This window comes from Leptopilina heterotoma, unplaced genomic scaffold (assembly GCF_015476425.1).
Source record: "Leptopilina heterotoma isolate Lh14 unplaced genomic scaffold, ASM1547642v1 Lhet_220, whole genome shotgun sequence".
NCBI lineage: Eukaryota > Metazoa > Arthropoda > Insecta > Hymenoptera > Figitidae > Leptopilina > Leptopilina heterotoma.
Window position 1 is genome coordinate 1,023,023 of NW_025110938.1, and position 22,205 is coordinate 1,045,227.

The following is a 22,205-nucleotide window of genomic DNA, read 5'->3' on the forward strand; positions in this document are numbered from 1 at the left end:
CTAAACAATAATTCAATTATTTTCATTAATAATAAAAATTTCACAGGAATTCAATTATTTACAGTTTTTTTTATGAATTTCTTCACAATAATTCAATTATTTTCATAAATAATAAAAATTTCACATGAATTCAATTTTCTACCATTTTTTTAATTTTTGAAAATAATTACTATTTTCGAAGAATTTACTTAAAATTGCATTAAAAATAATTGAAATCCTGTGAAGAATTTTATTATTTAGGAGAATCTAATTAAATTCTTGCAATGAATTTTTATTATATTTTTTTAAATAATTGAAAACGTTTGAAAAATTTTATTATTTATGAAAATAATTGAATTCATTTGAGAAATTTTATCAAAATAGTAGATTTTAAAAATCTTTGAATTTCAGCGATGAATTTCATTATTTATGAAATGTAATTGAATTCTTGAAAAAAAAGTTTGAAAATAATTACATTTTTCGAGAGGAATTCATTTAAAATTGTATTAAAAATAATTGAAATCCTCTGAAAAATTTTATTATTTATGAAAATAATTGAATTCTTGCAACGAATTTTATTACATTTTTTAAAATAATTTAATTCATGTGTGAAAAATTTTATTACTTATAAAAATAATTGAATTCTTGCTAAGAATTTTATTAAAATTTTTGTAAATAATTCAATTTTTTTAAAAAATGTTTATGGAAATTTAAATTATTAAAAAACATAAAAATATTCTTTTAATTTGTTGAATTTCATAAAGGTTTGAATTTGAATGTTTTGAAGAATTTTAATTCCTAAAGAAAAATAATAATTAATTATTTATTTAAAAAAGAAATTATTGATGTTTTCGATAAAAAAAATTGGTAAATAAATGTAATAGAACATTTTTGTAGTATCTAATAATTTTTAGAGTGAATCAAAATGTTCTTTAGGGTCAGGGAAAAAGTCAAAATCAGTCAGGAAAAAAAAATTAATTTTTTTAGTGACAATCTGTTTTTAATTTTTTTCTACATTATATATTGACATTGTAATACTAATTACTTCTTTGTTTTATTCGAAAATTAATAATTTATGATTATAATTATGAAAAATGGAATATTATGGAAAAAAATATTTGCTACAATTTTTTTGTAATAAATTTACACACATTAGGAAAATAATTGTTTAATTATATTGTTTGGAAAAATTAGAAAAATTTATTCTTACATTAATGCTTTTTAACAGCGGCAATGATTCAATAGAGTAGTCAATTTTTTCATAGTGTTTTTCTTTTTTATTATATATCTTTAAATGTGAGTCACGATTGATCGTTTATATTGATTAGGATTTAGTTCCTGTTTTGGTATCGACAAATTAGACGGGCAGGTTCGACATGGATATTTCATATATAAACTGGAGGAATTTCTTCGCTGAGAACTTGACTCGCGGTCTTAATCTATATTTATCAATTCCCGTGTGGTCAATTTTTCTGGGCGTTCCAGGAAATTCTTAATTTCAAAAAAACTTTATAGATCCGGTATTGAAATAATGGAATTTACTATTCTTATTGTCATTCACTATAGATACATACTATAAGAATAAATCAATCTCCTTTTTTTACGACCTTGAAAATGATTCATGCGATGCGAACTTCAATTTCCACATCCTTGTCTCTCAATAATAATAATAATAATAATAATAAAATAATTATTATTATTCACTTTCGAATTGAAATTATTTTAGTGGACAAAACTATAAATTTTAGACGTTTCAATGTCATTAAAACTTCAATTCGACCAACATGTTTGGATAAGAAAATTTTGATTCTTTGATTTTGATTTTTGATTTTGAAAATATAAAATCGATATTAGAATTTCCAGAATGTTAATATTTGATATAATTTTGTTTTTTTAACACACAAAAAAAGTATTTTATTTGTGTAAGAAGTAACGTGTTAATAGTAAACTAAAATGTTCCTGTAAATTAACATATACTTTCATTATTCATTTTTCCCCCAATAATGAATAATTTTCCACACTTTTGAAATCAAGATAATTTTATCTAATTAACAGAATATTTCTCTGTCTCAAGACTTGTAAGTTTCTAATTATGAAATTCTCTCCTCAAAAAGCGTTATTTTTGTTTCGTATACACATACAAAAACTCTTCTTCTTTTTCTAGATAAAAAACTCTTCTTTCTATAACCGTGAATTTTTTCTTCGAAATCTCTTTCAATTAATTAAAAGGTTCTAAAAATAGAAGAAAAAAAGTCATTAGGATTTGCTAATAGCGGTTGTGCATTTTTTACAAGAGAGAATTTTTTTTTGTTTTGATGCATTAGGCTCAATCTTTTTTTTATTTAGATACTGTGGGAAAAGAAATATAATATTAAAAGAAAAATATCTCAACATTTTATTAAATTATTAAAATAATTTTTCTTTTTAAATGTTTAAACTTTTAAAATTAATGAACTGAAAATCATTGAATTCTTGTAAAGTATTTATAAAAAAATTTTTAAATAATTGAATTCATTTCAAGAATTTTGTCAATATTTTTTTCCATAATTTAATTTTTTCATAAAAAATATAATTAAAATTGTACCTATTGAAAATAATTTAATTCTTTCATAAAAAAAATAATGAAAATTGTATTGAAAATAATTTAATTCTTGGCAAGATTTTTATTAAAATTCTTTGAAATAATTGAATTGTTTCGAAGGATTTATTTTAATTTTCTTGAACATTTTATTTGAAAGTTTTTTTTAATAATTTTTACTGAAAATTTTAAAAGTAATTAAATTTTATGAAAAATTCAATTATTTTCAATAATTGTAATAAAATTCTTTGCAAAAAGTCAATTTATAAATAATAAAAATCTTCGTAAAAAAATTCAATTATTTTTATATAAATAATAAAATTCTTATCAGAATTTCATTTATTTTCAATTCCATTTTTAAATGATTTCTTCGAAAATTTCAATTATATTCATAGGAATTCAATTATTTTAAATACAATTTTCATAAGATTCTTCTCATAAATTCAATTATTTTTTTAAATTTTACAAAAAATCAATTATTTGCAGAAATAATAAATTTTTTTGGCAGGGATTCAATTATTTTAGAAAGTTTTAATAAAATTCTATTCAAGAGTTCATTTATTTTCAGAAATAATTAGATTTTTCATGCACTGAAAATCATTGAATTCTAGAATAGAATTTTATTAAAACTTTCTAAAATAATTGAATTGAATTCAAGAATTTTATCAACATTTTTTCAGAAAATTAAATTCTTTCGAGAAAATGTAATTAAAATTATATTGAAAATAATTTAATTCTTGGCAAGATTTTTATTAAAATTCTTTAAAATAATGAACTTTTTTTTAATAATTTTTACTGTAAATTTTGAAAATAATTGAAATTTACAAAGAATTTAATTAAAAACTTTTGAGAACAATTGAATCGTTTAGAAAAATTTTATCACAATTTTTAAAAATCATTGAATCTGTTAGAGAAATTTTATTAAAATTATTATGAATGTAATTGAATTTTTTCCTATAAATTTTATTAAAATTGTATTGAAAATAATTGAATTTCTCAGAAGAATTTTATTATTTACAAAAATAATTAAATTCTTGCCAAGAATTTTAAAATTTATAAAAATAATTGATTATTGCGAAGAATTTTACTATTTATAAAAATAATTGAAATATTTCGAAGAATTTATTAAAATTTTAGGAAATAATTGAATTTTATGGAAATATTTAAAAATATTTGAATTCTTCCGAGGAATTCAATTAAAATTGTTTGGAAAATAATGGAATTTCTGCAAAGAATTTTACTATTTATAAAAATAATTGAATTCTTGCGATTAATTTTACCTACTATTTATAAAAATAATTGAATTTTTTCGAAGGATTTTTTAAGATTTTAGTAAATAATTGAATTTATTCGAATTGTATTGAAGATTTCTTTGAAAATTGAATTCTCCCGAGGAATTTAATTAACATTGTTTTGAAAATAATTGAATTCCTGCAAAGAGTTTTACTATGTATAAAAATAATTGTATATTGTTTGGAACGATTAATTAAAATTTTAGAAAATATTTGAATTCTTTTGTGAAATTTTATTAAAATTTACTTGAAAATAATTTTATTTTTGCATAAATTTTACTATTATTAAGAAAAAAATTAAAATACTAAATGTGAATTTAAGATCAAGACTAAAAAATTCGAATCTTTTTCTAGTTGAATAGTTCTAATAACAAATATATACCTAATATAAAATTAAAAGTAAAAATAAAATTGAAATCGATGGAGCGCTAAATTAATCAATATCAAATAGTTCAGAGATTTTTTTTCTTCTTGAAACTAAAATTTTTACCTCAGTGAAATTTTCATTGATTAAATATTTTTAATTTTTGTATTTCTTTTTATATTTCAGTTTCGATTTTCTATTAGCCTTGAATGACACAATTAAAATGATTGGTACGAAAAGATTGTTGGCGAATCAGTGCCAGACAATAATTACGTGACGTGTTATTAATATACAGAATATAAAATATTTGTATTACGTTGTATATAAGTTTATGACTTTTTCTTTTTCGCAAGCCGCAAAAATTGTTTCGTTTTTCTCTTGATCGACCGTATCATTGACAATCAATGAGACCTTATTTTCTTATAAAAACTTTTTGCCCTTCTCTCGCATTGACATTGATTTGACCTTGCGAATATATATTGACCTTCATCGAGAAGGACTTTTGATTCTCTCAGTCCCGAAACTTCTGTAGCTACACGCCTTCTTTTAGAATTCAAAACAAAAAATTAACTATTTTATAACGAACATGTTATCAATCATATTTTTCAAAAACTGACACTACTGTTTCTTTTTTCTTATTTTTGATTTCAAGTGTTTATTTATCTAAACTATTTTTAAATTCTTTAATCCCACCTGTTTTTATTTTCTTGCTTTTAAATATTAATTTAAAAGCAAAAAAAAAAAAAATAAAAACAGATCCGAAGTTCAAGAGAAATATATATTTGAAAGTTTCTTGTCTAATTTTGCAAAAATTTATTCGATTTTCTCAATTTTTATTATGAAAATTTAAATATACAAACTTCTATAAAGAATATTCTTTTTTCTGCGCATTGACAATGTGTTTCTCCGTTTCGCTTGTATATATTTCCGGGTTCAAGAAACTTAAAACATCCATTAGCTTATTTGCAAAAGTTTTTCGCACACCTTGAGTAATGATGCAATAAATGTCAATACATTTGTAAAAGATTTATTCGAGAAAAAAAATACTTTGTGTTTCGAACAATTCGATATCTATTTCCAAGAAACCAATCAATTTTAAATCGTTTATTATAAACAAAGAGTAATGACAATTTTATAATCCTGTTATTCAAAAAAAAAAGTTAATATTCATTTTTTTATACATCCTCTTTGCATTTCCGGTTGTATGAGATTCTGAAAATTAAAAATTTTTTACATAATCGTTTTTATAACAATTTATAATTTTATTTTTTCATTGGAAAATAATTTCCTTTTACTATTGATAACAATAGTTTTGTAATTATGTACATTTTAGTATTTTTATTTATGTGGGGAATTTTATATTCAGAGAAAAAATAATTGTCACAAAATTGAAGTTTTAAAAATATTTATAATTGCTGTTGAAACATTTTAGCATTAAGGTCAAATTAATGTAGGCGCGGTGATAAATAAATGTGAAATGAAATTCTTTGCGTCAATAAAGTCTAAACGCACGTGTCATGTCAAATTAACAGGAAATTAATTTCTCGATTGATCTCTATATTATGTAAAAAATATTTATTTTATAAAAAAAAAACTTTTGGTGTATTATTGTCGTAGAATAAATAATTGGACCTTGAATTTCTAATGTTGAAATAAAAAAAATACATGCAGAATCCTCAACTAGGTCAGGCGAGTTCTTTTCTAGAGAAGAAAAAAAAATTATGTTCAATATGGATATACTTGTTTCAAGTACTATTTTAATATCTAAATATAATTAATTTAGATTAAAATTAATTTTTAGTTTTTTTTATGTATAATTACTATTTTTTTTTGTTTCAGGAAAACAACTATTTTCCAGTCCTGGAATTTTTTCTTCGATGTTTAGGGCTCAATACCATTTCAATTATTATTTTGTCTTCTCCTGAAATTTTGTACCAAAGAAGCCATTTGGGAAGAAGAATTATTATTTTCTGTACGTATAGCACACTTAATTCGAAGATAGGAAAAAATTTTCTATCTCTGAAAGATTAGTAGCAAAAATTAATATTTTCGTTTATTAGAAATAGAATCTCTGAAAGATTAGTAGCAAAAATTGATATTATGAAAATTTATATAATTAAAGCAAATGATGAGGAATAGTAGTAAGATTGCCGCACAAACACTTCATAATTAATAATACCACAAGGAAAAGTCGTGTGCGTAGGATTTGAAGTGTGTGCATTGAGTAAAAAATTATTTCTCAGTTAAAAGTGGATCTTAAAAAAGAAAAAGGTTACTCATTGTTTAAAATTCATTCATTAAAATCAAAGAATACGTTTAAAAAAATAAACACCTTTTAGTATGTATCAATCAATATATAAAAATGTATTCAATCAATTTAGAAAAAAAAACCAGGCGACTCATTTTGTAAGAACTAGGAACAGTTATTTTTAAATTCTCTTTTAATTAGACGCATAAATTAATTATGATACTAATTCGAAAAAACAAATCAATTTCATAAATTAATTATGTTTAAAAAAATTTAATTAATTCAATTAGTTACTTACAATTAGTTAATTTGATGTTAACACTATTTTTTAAAAAGTAAAAAAATTTATATCAATTTCAGAGTGTAATTTCAATTTCGATTTTCAATTAGGATTTTCAATTAAATTAGAGATCGTAATTTTTATATGAGAAAAAAGTATCTAAAAAAAGGTTAATTAGAAATATCTAACTGGAAGATCAAAAATACCAAATACGCAAAAAAAAACTCCCTCGACCTATGTGCTTTTTTTAATGGGAATTTTTTTGTGTCTAGAGAAGAAGTCAAGATTGAAGAGATAGAAGAGCGTATTTCAGAATGAAAAGCATTTACATTTTGGACATTCACGATGCCCAAACACCTTGTTCAATGTCAAGATGAGTGCAATCCAAAACGGTTCCTGGAACAAAAATTCCGACTGAGTCATTCTCTCGTGTATGAGTCGATAAACCTGGAAGTGCAGATCCGCCTCCATATTTTTTTTTATTGGTACGTAAAATTTTATCTCACACTTTTTATATACTAATCAAACGGTTACTATTTATTATATTTTTTTATATTTTATTTTTCTATTTTGTTTTTATATTATATTATTCTATTCTGTTTTTATATTTTATTTACATATTTTGTTTTTATATTGTATTAATTATATTCTTTTTTTGTATTTTATTTAGATATTTTGTTTTTATATTTTATTCAGGGTTGCAACAAGTCAGGGAAATCAGGGAAAAGTCAGGGATTTTTATTAAAGTACTGGAAAAAATTGAATTTTGGAAAAGTTACAAATGATTGCAGAAATTCAATTATGTTGAAAATTTAAAAAAAAATTCTAGTCAAAATTTCAATTATCTTTAAAAATAATAAAATTCTTCTCCAAAATTCAATTGTTTTCAAAAATTTTAATAACATGCTTCGCAAAATTTCAATTATTTTCAAAAACTTCCATTAATTTAATTCAATTATCTTTATAAATAATAAAACTTATAGTAAAATTTCAATTATTTTTTAAAAATTTTCCTTAATTCAATGATTTTTAATCTCTGCTGTTTTAATAAAATTTTCCAAAAGAATTTAATTATTTACAAATTTTTTATAAATTGCTTTGCAATAATTCAATTATTTTCATAAATTATAAAAATTTCACAGGAATTCAATTATTTATCACTTTTTTTATTAATTTCTTCGCAATAATTCAACTATTTTCATAAATAATAAAAATTTCACATGAATTCAATTATTTACAATTATTTTATCAATTTCTTCGCAATCATTCAATTATTTTCATAAATAATAAAGTTTTTTACATAGATTAAATTATTTTTATGAATAATAAATATTTAATTGAAGAATTTCCAAATAATCGAAATATCGTAAAATTAAATTGTAAACAAACGGAATGAAAAATTCTCAAGGAACTTTTGCAAAAATTATTAGAAATAATTGATAATTGAATAATTATAACGAATTTTAATATAATTTTTGAAACTAATTACATTTCTCGAAGAATTTACTTAAAATTGCATTAAAAATAATTGAAATCCTGTATAGAATTTTATTATTTAGGAGAATAATTGAATTCTTGCAATAAATTTTCATTACATTTTTTCTAAATAATTGAAATCCTGTGAAGAATTTTATTATTTTTGAAAAAAATTGAATTCTGGCAAGGAATTTCATTACATTTTTTAAAAATAATTGAATTCTTTTGAGTAAAATTATTAAAATAGTAGATTTTGAAAATATTTGAATTTCAGCCACGAATTTCATTATTTATGAAATGTAATTGAATTTTTGCAAAAAAATTTTGAAAATAATTACATTTTTCGAGAGGAATTCATTTAAAATTGTTTTAAAAATAATTGAAATTCTATGAAAAATTTTATTATTTATCTGATTACATTGAATTTTTATAACGAATTTTATTACATTTTTTTAAATAATTGAATTCATGTGAAAAATTTTATTACTTGTAAAAATAATTGAATTCTTGCGAAGAATTTTATTGTAAATAATTTAATTTTTTTAAAAAATATTTTATGGAAGTTTAAATTATTATAAAACATGAAAATATCAGTCTTCGAGTTTTCAACTCGGAGTGATTGATATTTTCATGTTTGACAATAATATTCTTATAAGTTGTTGAATTTCATGAAGGTTTGAATTTGAATGTTTTGAAGAATTTTAATTCCTACGGAAAAATAATAATGATTAAATATTTATTTAAAAATGAAATTATTTATTTTGAATTTTCCCTGAATGTTTCAACGAAACAATTGACATTCACTTTGTCATAGTTTTAAATTAATTTTTCGAAGTTATTAATGTTTTCGAATAATTTTACAATTAAAAATATTCGTAAATAAATGTAATAGAATTTTTTTGAGTACTTTTTTATAATTTTTAATAAGTATTTTTAAAGTAGTTTTATTTTTATTTATTATCTAATCATTTTTTGATTGAATCAGAATATTCTGTAGAGTCAGGGAAAAAGTCAAATTTTTTTCTGGAAATCTGGAAAAAAAATTAATTTTTTGTGGCAACCCTGTTATTTTTTTTTTGTTTTTATATTTTATTTTTAAATTCTATTTTTAAATTTATGTAATATAGTATAATGATTAATTAATGAACATTATTAGTAATGTTTTCGTTTGAATTTAATTTATCTGAATGTTCTCTTGTACATTTGCAGAAGGTAGCGTGTCAATTATGATTATTAAATTTTTATCCCCATTCAGGAATGAACTTTATTTTACTCAGAATATCTCTGTTAGCCGCAGAGAAATCAAATTATGGTACCCCCTAACAAGTGTGTGAAGTGCCCGACCTTTACCTGACATTTGAGACTTATAGTAACCTGAAGCAAACTAAATTTAACACAATAGAAAATATGGTGTAAAAATTGTCTATTTATTAGAAATTTTAATTTTTTGTTTATAGATGCAGCAAATGCAGTAAATTTATCAGTACATATAGGTTTTGAGTACCTAACAGCGGTACTTGCAAGACATCTAATTTTACATCCATTATGTTTTAAGCAGATTTGGAAAGTTTCAATATATAAGATAAATTACAAGATAGGTTTTTTTCGTCATGGTTGAAATCTCATAAGTACAAGAATATTCTTTAGACATGGGATAATTCTATTGATATCTGCAATATCACTACTAGTAGATAATAGATTAGCGTCTAATTAAGAACTATTGTAGTTAACAGGTATATTCGAGTCATTTGATTAAAACTTGATAATATGCATTTTCTGTATTTTACGAACCTAATTAGTAATTGTAATTTAATTTCTTGAAAGTTTTACACTCAGGGTAATTTTTTTTTATTCAAAATTCTAATATTGCAGGTCGATAATTAGTGATGGAGAGAAAAACCCAAAGTTTCAAATCTACTTAAAATGATTTTGTATCTTTAAATTTTTTAAACTTCGAATTTTCAAATGAACAAAAAGTTTTGAACGTTCAAATGAACGAAATATTTTTTGTTAAAAATATTTTCATAGATTATTGATTACAATTCAAATTAAAAACTCAAATTTTACATTTAGAAACATTATAATTAATTTGCTTAATAGTGACGCAAAATTATAGTAATAAAAATTTAATTTGAAGAAGAAATAAATAAATTTCGTTCATTTGAACGTTCAAAACTTTAACCTCCTATTTTCAATTAAACGTTGTATTTGAAGTTTTGGAGATTTTTAACGGTTCTATTATCATTGAGTGCGTAAAGTACTCTGAAACGGTTCGTCCTATATTGACCATAACCCCTGAGTCCAGGCCCCAGACAATCGTCTGACCTTAAATTAGCTGAACCACTATTTGACCACCAACTGCTGCTAAGTTTATGTATATAAAAATTGCAGCATTATTACAATATTGAAGCAATTTTGCTAAATTAAACAGGATTGCCACAGATCAGGAAATTCAGGGATTTTTATTAAAAGTACTGAAAAAAATTAAATTTTTAGAATTCATAAGAAAATTCTGAATTCCAATATAAAACATTCAATTTTTTCTATTTCTGACAATAATTTCTTTTTAAATAACTTAATTCAATTATTTTCAAAAATAATAAAATTCTTCGCAAAAAGTTAATTATATTCAAAAATTTAGAAAAATTCTTTAAAATTCAAGTCAAAATTTCAATTATCTTTATAAATAATAAAGTTCTTCTCTGAAATTCAATTACTATCAAAAATTTTAATAAAATTCAACGCAAATATTTAATTATTTCCATAAATAATAAAACTCATCACAGAATTTCAATTATTTTTAGTACAATTTTAATCGAATACTTCGAGAAATGTTATTATTGTTAAAAATTTTTATTAAAATTCGTCAAAACAATTCAATTTTGAGAAACATTAAATTATTCAATAAATTATTTATTTTTTTATTTAAATAATTGAATTCTCGTAGTATTTTTTAATAAAAATGGATTTAAAAATGAATTTCAGTTAAAATTTTAGATAATTGAATATTAAAAGCATTATAGCAGGAAGTTTGAGAAATAATTGAATTTTAAAAATGTTTCAAATTAAATTCTTTGAAAATTTTTATTTTTCATACTTTTAACTAAAAGTTCTGTAGAAATAATTTTTTTGAAAAAGTTGAAGAAATTGAATTTTTTTTATTGCAAAAATTCTTTTCAAAAATGTTTAAAAAATCTCTTCAAAATTTCAATTATCTTTACAAATAAAAAATTCTTATTCAAAATCCAATTATTTCTAAAAACTAGCCAAACTATCCGCGCGCAAGCGCGCGGGAATGTTGTATGGGGCTGCTTATTTTAAACAATGAAGCTAAATCCCATAAAAGAGAGGAAAAAATGTTGAATTTTAAGAAATTTGGATTTTTGAATTTTTTCAAATTTTTGATAATTTTAGATTTTTTACCAAAAATTCGAGACAATTTAATAAGTAAAGTATTTTCTAAAAGCACAAAAATAATGAAGCTTAATCCCATAAAAGAGAAGAAAAAATGTTGAATTTTAAGAAAATTGAATTTTTGAATTTTTCGAATTTTTGATAATTTTAGATTTTTTACCAAAGAGTCGAGACAATTTAATAAGTAAAGTATTTTCCAAAAGCACAAAAATAATGAAGCTTAATCCCATAAAAGAGAAGAAAAAATGTTGAATTTTAAGAAAATTGAATTTTTGAATTTTTTCGAATTTTTGATAATTTTAGATTTTTTACCAAAGAGTCGAGACTATTAAATAAGTAAAGTATTTTCCAAAAGCACAAAAATAATGAAGCTTAATCCCATAAAAGAGAAGAAAAAATGTTGAATTTTAAGAAAATTGAATTTTTTCGAATTTTTGATAATTTTAGATTTTTTACCAAAAATTCGAGACGATTTAATAAGTAGAGTATTTTCCAAAAGCACAAAAATAATAAAGCTAAATCCCATAAAAGAGAAGAAAAAATGTTGAATTTTAAGAAATTCGGATTTTTGAATTTTTGATAATTTTCGATAATTTTAGATTTTTTACCAAAGATTCAAGACAATTTAATAAGTAAAGTATTTTCCAAAAGCACAAAAATAATGAAGCTTAATCCCATAAAAGAGAAGAAAAAATGTTGAATTTTAAGAAAATTGAATTTTTGAATTTTTTCGAATTTTTGATAATTTTAGATTTTTTACCAATGATTCGAGACGATTTAATAAGTAGAGTATTTTCCAAAAGCACAAAAATAAAAAAGCTAAATCCCATAAAAGAGAAGAAAAAATGTTGAATTTTAAGAAATTCGGATTTTTGAATTTTTGATAATTTTCGATAATTTTAGATTTTTTACCAAAGATTCAAGACAATTTAATAAGTAAAGTATTTTCTAAAAGCACAAAAATAATGAAGCTTAATCCCATAAAAGAGAAGAAAAAATGTTGAATTTTAAGAAAATTGAATTTTTGAATTTTTTCGAATTTTTGATAATTTTAGATTTTTTACCAAAGAGTCGAGACTTTTAAATAAGTAAAGTATTTTCCAAAAGCACAAAAATAATGAAGCTTAATCCTATAAAAGAGAAGAAAAAATGTTGAATTTTAAGAAATTCGGATTTTTGAATTTTTGATAATTTTTGATAATTTTAGATTTTTTACCAAAAATTCGAGACAATTTAATAAGTAAAGTATTTTCTAAAAGCACAAAAATAATGAAGCTTAATCCCATAAAAGAGAAGAAAAAATGTTGAATTTTAAGAAAATTGAATTTTTGAATTTTTTCGAATTTTTGATAATTTTAGACTTTTTACCAAAGAGTCGAGACAATTTAATAAGTAAAGTATTTTCCACATTAAAAAGTTTGACATTAAAAAATAAAAAATGCCAATACTTAACCCACAAAATTTAATTTTCAAAACAAACAAATGGATGCAGATAATTTGCTAACGGAAAGGAACTTACGATTATTATAATGTATTTTAATAAAATTCTTGTCAAAATTTCAATTATTTTCAAACATTTCCCTCAATTTAATATTTTTTAATATCAAATATTTTAATAAAATTTTCGTAAATAATTTAATTATTTAAAAAAAAATTTTAAAAAAATTCTAAGCAAACATTTAATTATTTTCATAATTAATAAAAAATTTGCAGAAATTCAATTATTATTTTCATAAATAATAAAATTTTTGCAGGGATTCAATTATTTTCGTAAATAATAAAATTTTTATTAGAAATTCAATTATTTTTAGTACAATGTTAATCAAATTTCTCGAAAAATATAATTATTCTTAAAAATTTTATTAAAATTCGTCAAAAGAATTCAATTATTTAAAAATTTGTTTATAAAATTCTTTATCTGAATTCAATTTTTAGAAACAATCAATTATTCAATAAATTATTAATTTTTTTAAAAATAATAGAATTCTCGTAGTATTTTCTAATAAAAATGGATTTAAAAATGAATTTCAGTTAAAATTTTAGATAATTGAATATTAAAAGCATTATAGCAGGGATTTTGAGAAATAATTTAATTTTAAAAAGGTTTCAAATTAAATTCTTTGAAAATCTGAATTTTTCATACTTGTAACTAACAATTTTGTAGAATTAATTTTTTTTGAATAAGTTTAATTGAATTTTTCAAAAAAATTATTTGAAGTTTTTATTCTCCAAAATGCAATTAAAGAACTTCCGAATAATCAATGAAATTTCGTAAAATTGAATTGTTAACAAATAGATTTGAGAATTCTTAAAACAGTTTTTCAAAAATTATTAAAAATAATTGATTTAGAGAAGAATTTTAGTTAAAAATAATTGATGAAAATAATAGTTGCCTGGAAATGATGAAAATAATTTTCAAGAAGTTACAGTAACAATATTCTTATGATATAAATTTTATGATTTTATCATAATTGTTGAATTGTTGAATTTCAAAAGGTTTGAATTTGAAATTTGTTGAAAATCTTAATTCCTCTGGAAAAATAATAATAATTAAATATTTATTTAAAAAAGAAGTTATTGGTGTTTTCGAATAATTTTACAATGAAAGAAATTCGTAAATGAATATAATAGAACATTCTTTTGAGTATCTAATAATTTTTAGAGTGAATCAGAATATTTTTTTGGTGTCAGGGAAAAAGTCAAAATCATTCGGGAAAAAGTCTGGAAATCAGGGAAAAACAAAATTAAATTTTTGTAACTACCTTGATTGAAGCAATGTTGGGTACAGTGTATTTACACTCAAAATTAATTATTTACAGAAAAATTATTATTCACGAAAAATTGCCTTTAGTTTCTAGAAATTTCTCAATTTGTCATCTGCAGGAAAAAGTGATTTAAGAAAAAATTTATCTTCAATTTAAAATATAGAATCCTTAGAATTGATGATTTAGGATTATTCATTTTAGCTGTACGTGAGTTGGATTCGCTTGAAAAATCTGACTAAACTCATTTTTTTACGTATATAAATTTTTGTCGAATTTTGACATTCTTTTCGCAATTCCTATGACCATTGCCATCATCGTATGATTATTGCTGTCAATCTTGACCTCCACGACTGTAACTTCTTCCATTGTTGCAAGATATCATCGACTGTAATAACTGACATAGGTTATCTCACACTACCATCGAATGCATAGCTACCGTCAATTGTAACTCTTTGATTGATATACTGATGGGAAAAAAAATTATTTAATATACAGTGGTTCATTTTGAGTAAGATCTGCAATAATCTGTAATTTGTTGTATTTTTTGTTCCATTTTTATTGGTAATTTTAGGTATACTTGAACAATATTGAAATCTAAAAATTTATGTAGATTAGAATAAAAATATTTGTTGGTTTTTAATAATTGATTTGGTTTCTGTTTGTTGAAATAGGTTCTCGAAGGAAATATATTCGGAACTTGATATACACCACAAGTGTTGGAGAAATCCCCATTGATATCGAATGCATCTGTAAATGGATTGTACAACTGCACAGTATTCTCGTTTACTTGATCAATTGCCCACGATATCAAAGTGCCTGCTAGGTTGGAGGTGTCAGTTGATGGTTTAGATCGACCTTGAGTCCTAACTGAAAGGACAATGGTCCTCTTGAGCAATATATCTGTGCCGCAGACACAGAATCTAGGCCTGCTTGTTTGTATGGTGACGTCGTCGTCCGGGGCGATTATGAAGCGGTGGCGGTGGTGACGGCGACGGCAAACGATTGCGGCGCTGCTGCACGTTTGCAAGGAATGAAACAAATAGGCCGGCGACTTTCACCGCCGCGGTTGCTCAGCTTCACTTCGCACCGCGCCGCACTTGGCCCAACAACTTTGTGGAGCTCAACTCTCTGAGATAGTAATGCCTCTCTTTTCAGGTGGGGGATCTTGCTCGCCAGACACGAGACATACCTGAGAAGCGGACGTGTGAATTCTTTTTCCTGAAGTTGACCCGCGCACACGTGATTAATCTCTCCTCTTGTGCGGAGACTTTTTCCGTATATAATCGGCCAGTTGTGTTTCAACTATAATCGTTCATTTTTTTTTTTCTGGGGAAAATAAATAGGAAACAAAAGCTATGGGTTTTGGTACATGATGACTAGATGATGATGATGTTAAAGATGATGATGAAGAAGATCGAAATCCCGGCGAAGAGAAGCTAATGTGCAATGTTCGGGAACCTGCGGGTGCGAAATTGTGACAATGGTACACCGGACGTCTCGTTTCACCTTTCTGTTTCGTGTGTTGTGTGCTCTGTGGATATCCTTCGCCGTCGGTGTTGGTGAGTACTTTTTTTATTGCTAAAAATTTAGAAGAAAATTTTAGATGTGTTGGATATTATTTGCGGATATGATGATGTGGTGTTCTCGCTAAGGATGATGAAGTACCGGATAAGGATGTTAATGATGTTAATGTTGTTGCTAAAGATGATGATGGTGTGCTTTACAAAGATCATGATAACGCTCTTGATGAAAATGGTGATACTGCTACTAATGATGATGATACTGATACTAATGATGATGATAATGATACTAAAAATGATTTTGGTACCAAAAATGATTATGGTACTAAAAATGATTACGGTACTAAAACTGATAGTGATAATAATACAGTTGATATTAATAGAACTTAAAGTTTCGAGAGACTTGGACAAAATGAAACAGCAAAATTGGTACCTGATCATTTCGTATTCTGTTGAAATGATACCTACTTGATCGAATCCCAAAACGATTATTAGATACCAGTTCGTTGAGGTAAAAAAATAATCAAGTCAACCCAAAACCATTAGGTAAAATTTTCATAAATGTTTGTTAAAAATATGCTTCGAATTATAGCGAAATCCGTTATTTCAGTACAGAAATTATTTTTCCCTCAAATAACAGTTTTACATATTCGAAAAAAAATTATGATGATGATAATAATTGTTCAAAAAAAAAAACGGTTATAGTATTAGATGAGGAAAATAGTAGTAACATTAAATTTTCTGCTTTCGAATATTTAAAATAATTCTTCCGACTGAAATTTTATACACAAGTGTTTTTGTATAGACTTCTTCTTCTTCTTCTCCTCTAGAGAAGACAACCGAGAATTTATCTACTCCCGGTAGAAAATGCAATGCAATAAACATTATACGTGAATTATATCATTTTACGCTTTCAAATATTTGAAATAATTCCCGAAGAGAAAATGATGCGCTTAAAAGTTTATAAATTGAAGGATAACATGTTCCATTAAGTGTTGATGTTTATGGCAAAAAAAAATAGTTGGGCAATGATAAAATAGTGTGTATGTACTTTCGGTGATAATTATAGACTAGAATTATTGCCTTTCGTTCAAAATGATCAATGATTGTGAAATAAAATCTAAATTTGAAAATTTATTTTGTTGAATTTTCCAAAATTCAATCGAAGACGATTTGAAGAATTTACAGCTCGAAATTAAAATTCAGGTGCCACACGATACGAAATTGAAAGCGAAGTAAAACTCTTGTACCGTTAAAGAATTATTATTGATCAATAGGTTTAATCCTGCATGGTGAAACTTGAGAATAGAGAGGAAAGATTTATTACCGTGGTACCGCACATTCAATTCAATTGAACACCCGAAAGGGAGTTTTCTTTCGAATTCAATATAATACTTCAATTTGTTTATTACATTATTTATATCGCATATAAATAAATAAATAAATACGTCCGATCGTGATAATTTTTATAACAAATAAAGAAAAACCTAATTAATAATTTATAAAATTTCTCATCAGACATCATTTCGTCAATTATCAATTTACATTGATAATTACATAAATAAAATTTACACAAACTGTCACACAAAAATTATAAGTGAAATTTGATATTTTTTCTCGAAAATTATGACGTAAACTACTTTAAATAGAAACTAGTAATTTCAAAATAACTTGGTTAGTAACTTTTTTGGTTCAATTTTTTTTTTATCCAGGAATCGAGTAAAATATAATTATATAATATATATAATTAAAAAAGTTTAACAGGCATTAATAATAATAATAACATGAAAAAAAATAATAATAATCTATATTAATAATTGTTGTATTCTGGTAATCTGTTCTAAATAATTAAATTCTTTCGAAGAATTTCTTTAAATTTCTTTGAAAATAATGTAGTTTTCTAAATAATTTTAATTGAAAATTAAATTAAAAATAATTGAATTAAACAAAGAATTTTTTTCAACTTTTTTAAATAATCGTTTCTGATAATAATTATAATTAAATATTTGATTACTAAAATTTATTAAAATTGTATTAAATAAAATTGAATTCCTGAGAAGAATTTTATTATTTATGCAAATAATTGAATTCTTACGAAGAATTTTATTACAACTTTTAAAAATAATTGAATTTCTGCGAAGAATTGTATAAAAAATTTGTTCAATTAATTGAATTCTTACGAGAAATTTTATTATTTTTGGAAATAATTGAAATCATACGAAGAATTTTATTATTTATGAAATTAATAGAATTTTTAACACAAATTTTTTTATTCGTGAAATTAATAGAATTCCTGAGAAGAAGTGTAAAAAATTCTTTTTATTAATTGAATTCAATTAATAATTCAATTTTTACTAATGATTTTATCAAAATTATTAAAAATAAATGAATTCCTGCGCAAAATTTTATTATTGCTGCAAATAATTGAATTCTAACGAAGAATTTTATTACAATTTTGAAAAATAATTGAATTCCTGCGAAGAATTGTGTAAAAAACTTTTTTAATTAATTGAATTCTTAAGAAAAATTTTACTATTTTTGTAAATAATTGAAAATACTACGAAGAATTTTATTATTTATGAAAATAATTAAATTCTTTCGAAGAATTTTATTACAATTTTTAAAAAATTGAATTTTTTCATTAAATTTTATTAAAATTGTAGAAATTAAAAATAATTGAATTTTTGCAAAGATTTTACTATTTAAAAAAGTAATTAAATTATTTCGAAAGATTTATTAAAATTTTATAAAATAATTGAATTCTTACGTGAAATTTTATGAAAGTTTTGTTAAAAATAATTTTATTTTTGCAAAAAATTTTACTATTTATGAAAATAATTGAATTCTTGCGAAAAATTTTACTATTTTTAAATTTAATTGAATTGTTTCGAAGGATTTATTAAGAGTTTAGATAATAATTGAATTTATTCGAAATGTATATATCACGATTCGCGCGTAAAATTTACTAGTAAGAATGATAATGATAATGATTATAATAATAATAGTAATGATAATAATAATATTAATAAGTATGATAGTGGTAATTAAGTAATTATTAAATACAAAAAGCTAAATAATAAATTAAATAACCCAATAATTATACCTACAGCTATCATTTAGAAAATTTGAAATGTTAAAAACTATAATTACTAAATTAGTCTAGAAATTGAAAGTTAGTTTTTAAATAGAGAAATGAAAAATTTATAGTCTCATCCACATTATAATGATTCCATTTAACTATTTTAAACGAAAGGTCAGTTTCATTTAAAAAAATTTTCATTCTAATTTTTTGTTTCTATACCACTTTTTTTATAAGTATTTAATTGGATTATAATTTTATTCTGGAATCTCTTTTATTCTAGATCACTTTTTTAATCGATTTTTTATTACTTATATGAAAGTGGTTTGATTTGGATATTTAATAACCCATTTATTGTGTATATAATAAATCATAAATGTTTGTATGAGGTATAAAAAATAAAGTATATCATAAATTTAAGAGAAATTAAAAGTTATGCTAATTTATTTTTTTATACATATGTGATAATTTTTATTATATATAAATATTGTGGCTATTTTTTCTTTAATAACAACTGTTTCAAAATTTTTGATTCTTTTATTAATACAGTTTAATATTAATTACATAAATTAATTTTATTTTTATTATCTGAATTTGAATTTGAATTTGAATTTAAATAAAAAACGTCTTGTTTTAGTATTAATTTATTATTATCATGATTATATTGTTACTAACAAAAAGTTGAATGTTACAGAAAAGGGAATTTTCAGACTGTTAAAGTACTTTTTATTTTTTAAATAGTTTACTATTTAAATTTAAAATTTATAAATGTAAAAAAGAGAAATTTAATTTTTTACTTTTTATGATTTAGATTTTCTCTAATTCTTCTTCTAATTAAAAAAAAAAATTTTTAAAAGAAAAAAATGTTGTTTTCTATAAAAATTCACACGTATGTAATTTATGAAAATAGTTAATATCTTATATTGCATAACAACGTTCTAATTTTTCAAGTCTGTATTCGAATGTTTGTATTAGTGTATGTGTGTTTTATTGCTTTTCGTTATTTGGCAACTGGCTAAAAAATTTCTGTATTTTTAATTAGTTTAAAAACCAGTGACCTTTATAATTAAGATTTGGCAACTTACGTATATATTGATACTGACCAACCCACGCTTGAACCGGTATTTCGGATATTTTTTTCTGACCTTCATTCAAGGTACTTGACTTTTATGAACTCCAAACTATTTGGCCATTAACGTTTGGCTTTTTAAAAAATTTTTTTTTTTTAAATTTCAATTGTATGGAAATTTTTTTGCAATTATATACGTAATATTGTCATTTTTTGTGCATTTGATTGTTTTCATGTGAAATATTGTTTAAAATTTCGTAACGCGAATAATATTTATTGCTTTTATTGTTATTTTTATTATTATCATCATTATCATTAATATCATGATCATTATTATCATTATCATCATTATCATTACTATCATGGTCATTATTATCATTATTATTATTATGATTATTAGAATTTATTATTATTAATATTTTTTTATTATATTATTATTATTATTTTTTTTTTTTTATTTTTATTATTTTTTTTTAATCTTAGAATCAAACTAGAAACGAGAAATTTAATTTTTTACGTTTTATTAATGATTTAGACTTTCTCTAATTCTTCTAAATAAAAAAAAAAATGTTCTTTTAAAAGAAAAATTTTTTTTTTAATTTTTGCAAACAAGCTTCTTCTAACAAAAACTATAATTCTAGAGGTGGTCATTTTTTCCACTGCCTTCGTTCGTATTAGTTTGGATTTCCCGTGTATGAGAGTCTGAGAGATGTCGTAGATTCTTTACTTCTTAATCATCATATCGGAGGTTCTCTTCATTTATCGATGAAAAAAGAATAAAAGGAAATTATTATTTTCTTTATAACAAAGAATTATAATTTTTTATGAAAACACAATTTTTTTTCTGTAATTATATCGAAATTGAGACAAAAAGTTGCATTACATTTTTGATACGTTTTTGTATGAATTTGATATCATTAAAAAAAATCACGAATAGAAAATACTTGTTACTTGTTAATATTTATTTTTTTTTTAAGAAATTTTCTCACCACTGTAAATGCAGAAATTTGCAAAATTTCTTTATTTATTGAACAAAAATGTTGCGCACGTATTTCTGTCAAATGAATATTGACTTCTTTTTGACTGACTTTTCTTATTTGGAGTCGATACACGTGTAACGGTTTATATCCGAAAAGAATTTCACATGATTTGCAATCGTTTCTTTTTATATATATATCGGAGAAGTTATTTCTTGAAATTTTTCTGTAAATTAAAACTTTCAAAATTTTAAATGAAAGTATAAAAGCAAATACAATGTAATATAACAATTATTATTATTATTGCTATTTCGAAAGATTAGAAATAGAGAAGTAGAATTTCATTAATTTTAAAATTCAAAATATTGTGAGAAAAATTTGGAAAGGATTTTATTTTCCATAATTTGGGTTAATAAGTTAATAAATTAAAATTATTCTAAAATTATTATCAATTCTTTTTGATAATTTTTGACAAAGTTCATTCAGAATCGAATTATTCAAAGATGAAAGAAAGTTCACGTGAATTAATTTTTAAATACACTTGCTTAAAATACAATTTTACAAAATTTCGATTATTAGGAAAATTTTTATTAAAAAATGAAGAAATGAAATAATTTTTAAAAAATTCAATTATTTTTTAGAATCTTTAACTAAAAATCATCTCTAAATCAATTCGTTTTAATAATTTACAGAAAATTCTTCTCTAAATAAATTATTTTTAATAATATTCAGAAAATTCTTTCCTGAATTAATTATTTCGAATAATTAAATAATGTTATATATATTCTAATTAAATTCATTTAAAATTAAAATTTTTTAAAATTTCAAATTAAAATCTTTTGAAATTCAATTTTTTGAAAATTGTAAATGCAACTCCTATAAAATTGAATCAATTTTGAAACTTTTATGTAAAATTATTCATTAAATTATTTATAAGCAAAAATTTTACAATCGTCCTTCAAGAATTAGATTATTTTAAATATATACAATTACATATTCTGTAAAGTCCAAATATTGTCAGAAATAAAAAAATCTAAGTTTTTTTGTAATTTTAATGTTTATAAGGAAAACAAAACGATATTTAAGGAAAATTAATTATTTTTAATATTTTCAAAGTTTTCTAGGCACCAAAATTTAGAATTTTCTTATGACTACTATTAATTT

General features: G+C 22.2%; 1 protein-coding gene across 2 annotated transcripts in view; it reads left to right on the forward strand.

Moving 5' to 3' along the window:
- The window catches only part of LOC122502121 (dual oxidase), a 58,235-nt gene that overhangs the window by 1,775 nt on the left and 34,255 nt on the right, over nucleotides 1-22,205 (forward strand). Inside the window, exons 3-5 of one of the 2 annotated variants that reach the window (XM_043612024.1) lie at nucleotides 6,053-6,185; nucleotides 7,014-7,226; nucleotides 15,068-15,955. In XM_043612024.1, coding sequence (XP_043467959.1) covers nucleotides 15,877-15,955 — 79 coding nt within the window. In that variant the 5' untranslated portion in view covers nucleotides 6,053-6,185; nucleotides 7,014-7,226; nucleotides 15,068-15,876. The remainder of the gene's footprint in view (nucleotides 1-6,052; nucleotides 6,186-7,013; nucleotides 7,227-15,067; nucleotides 15,956-22,205) is intronic. The other variant, XM_043612025.1, reaches the window with a different exon arrangement.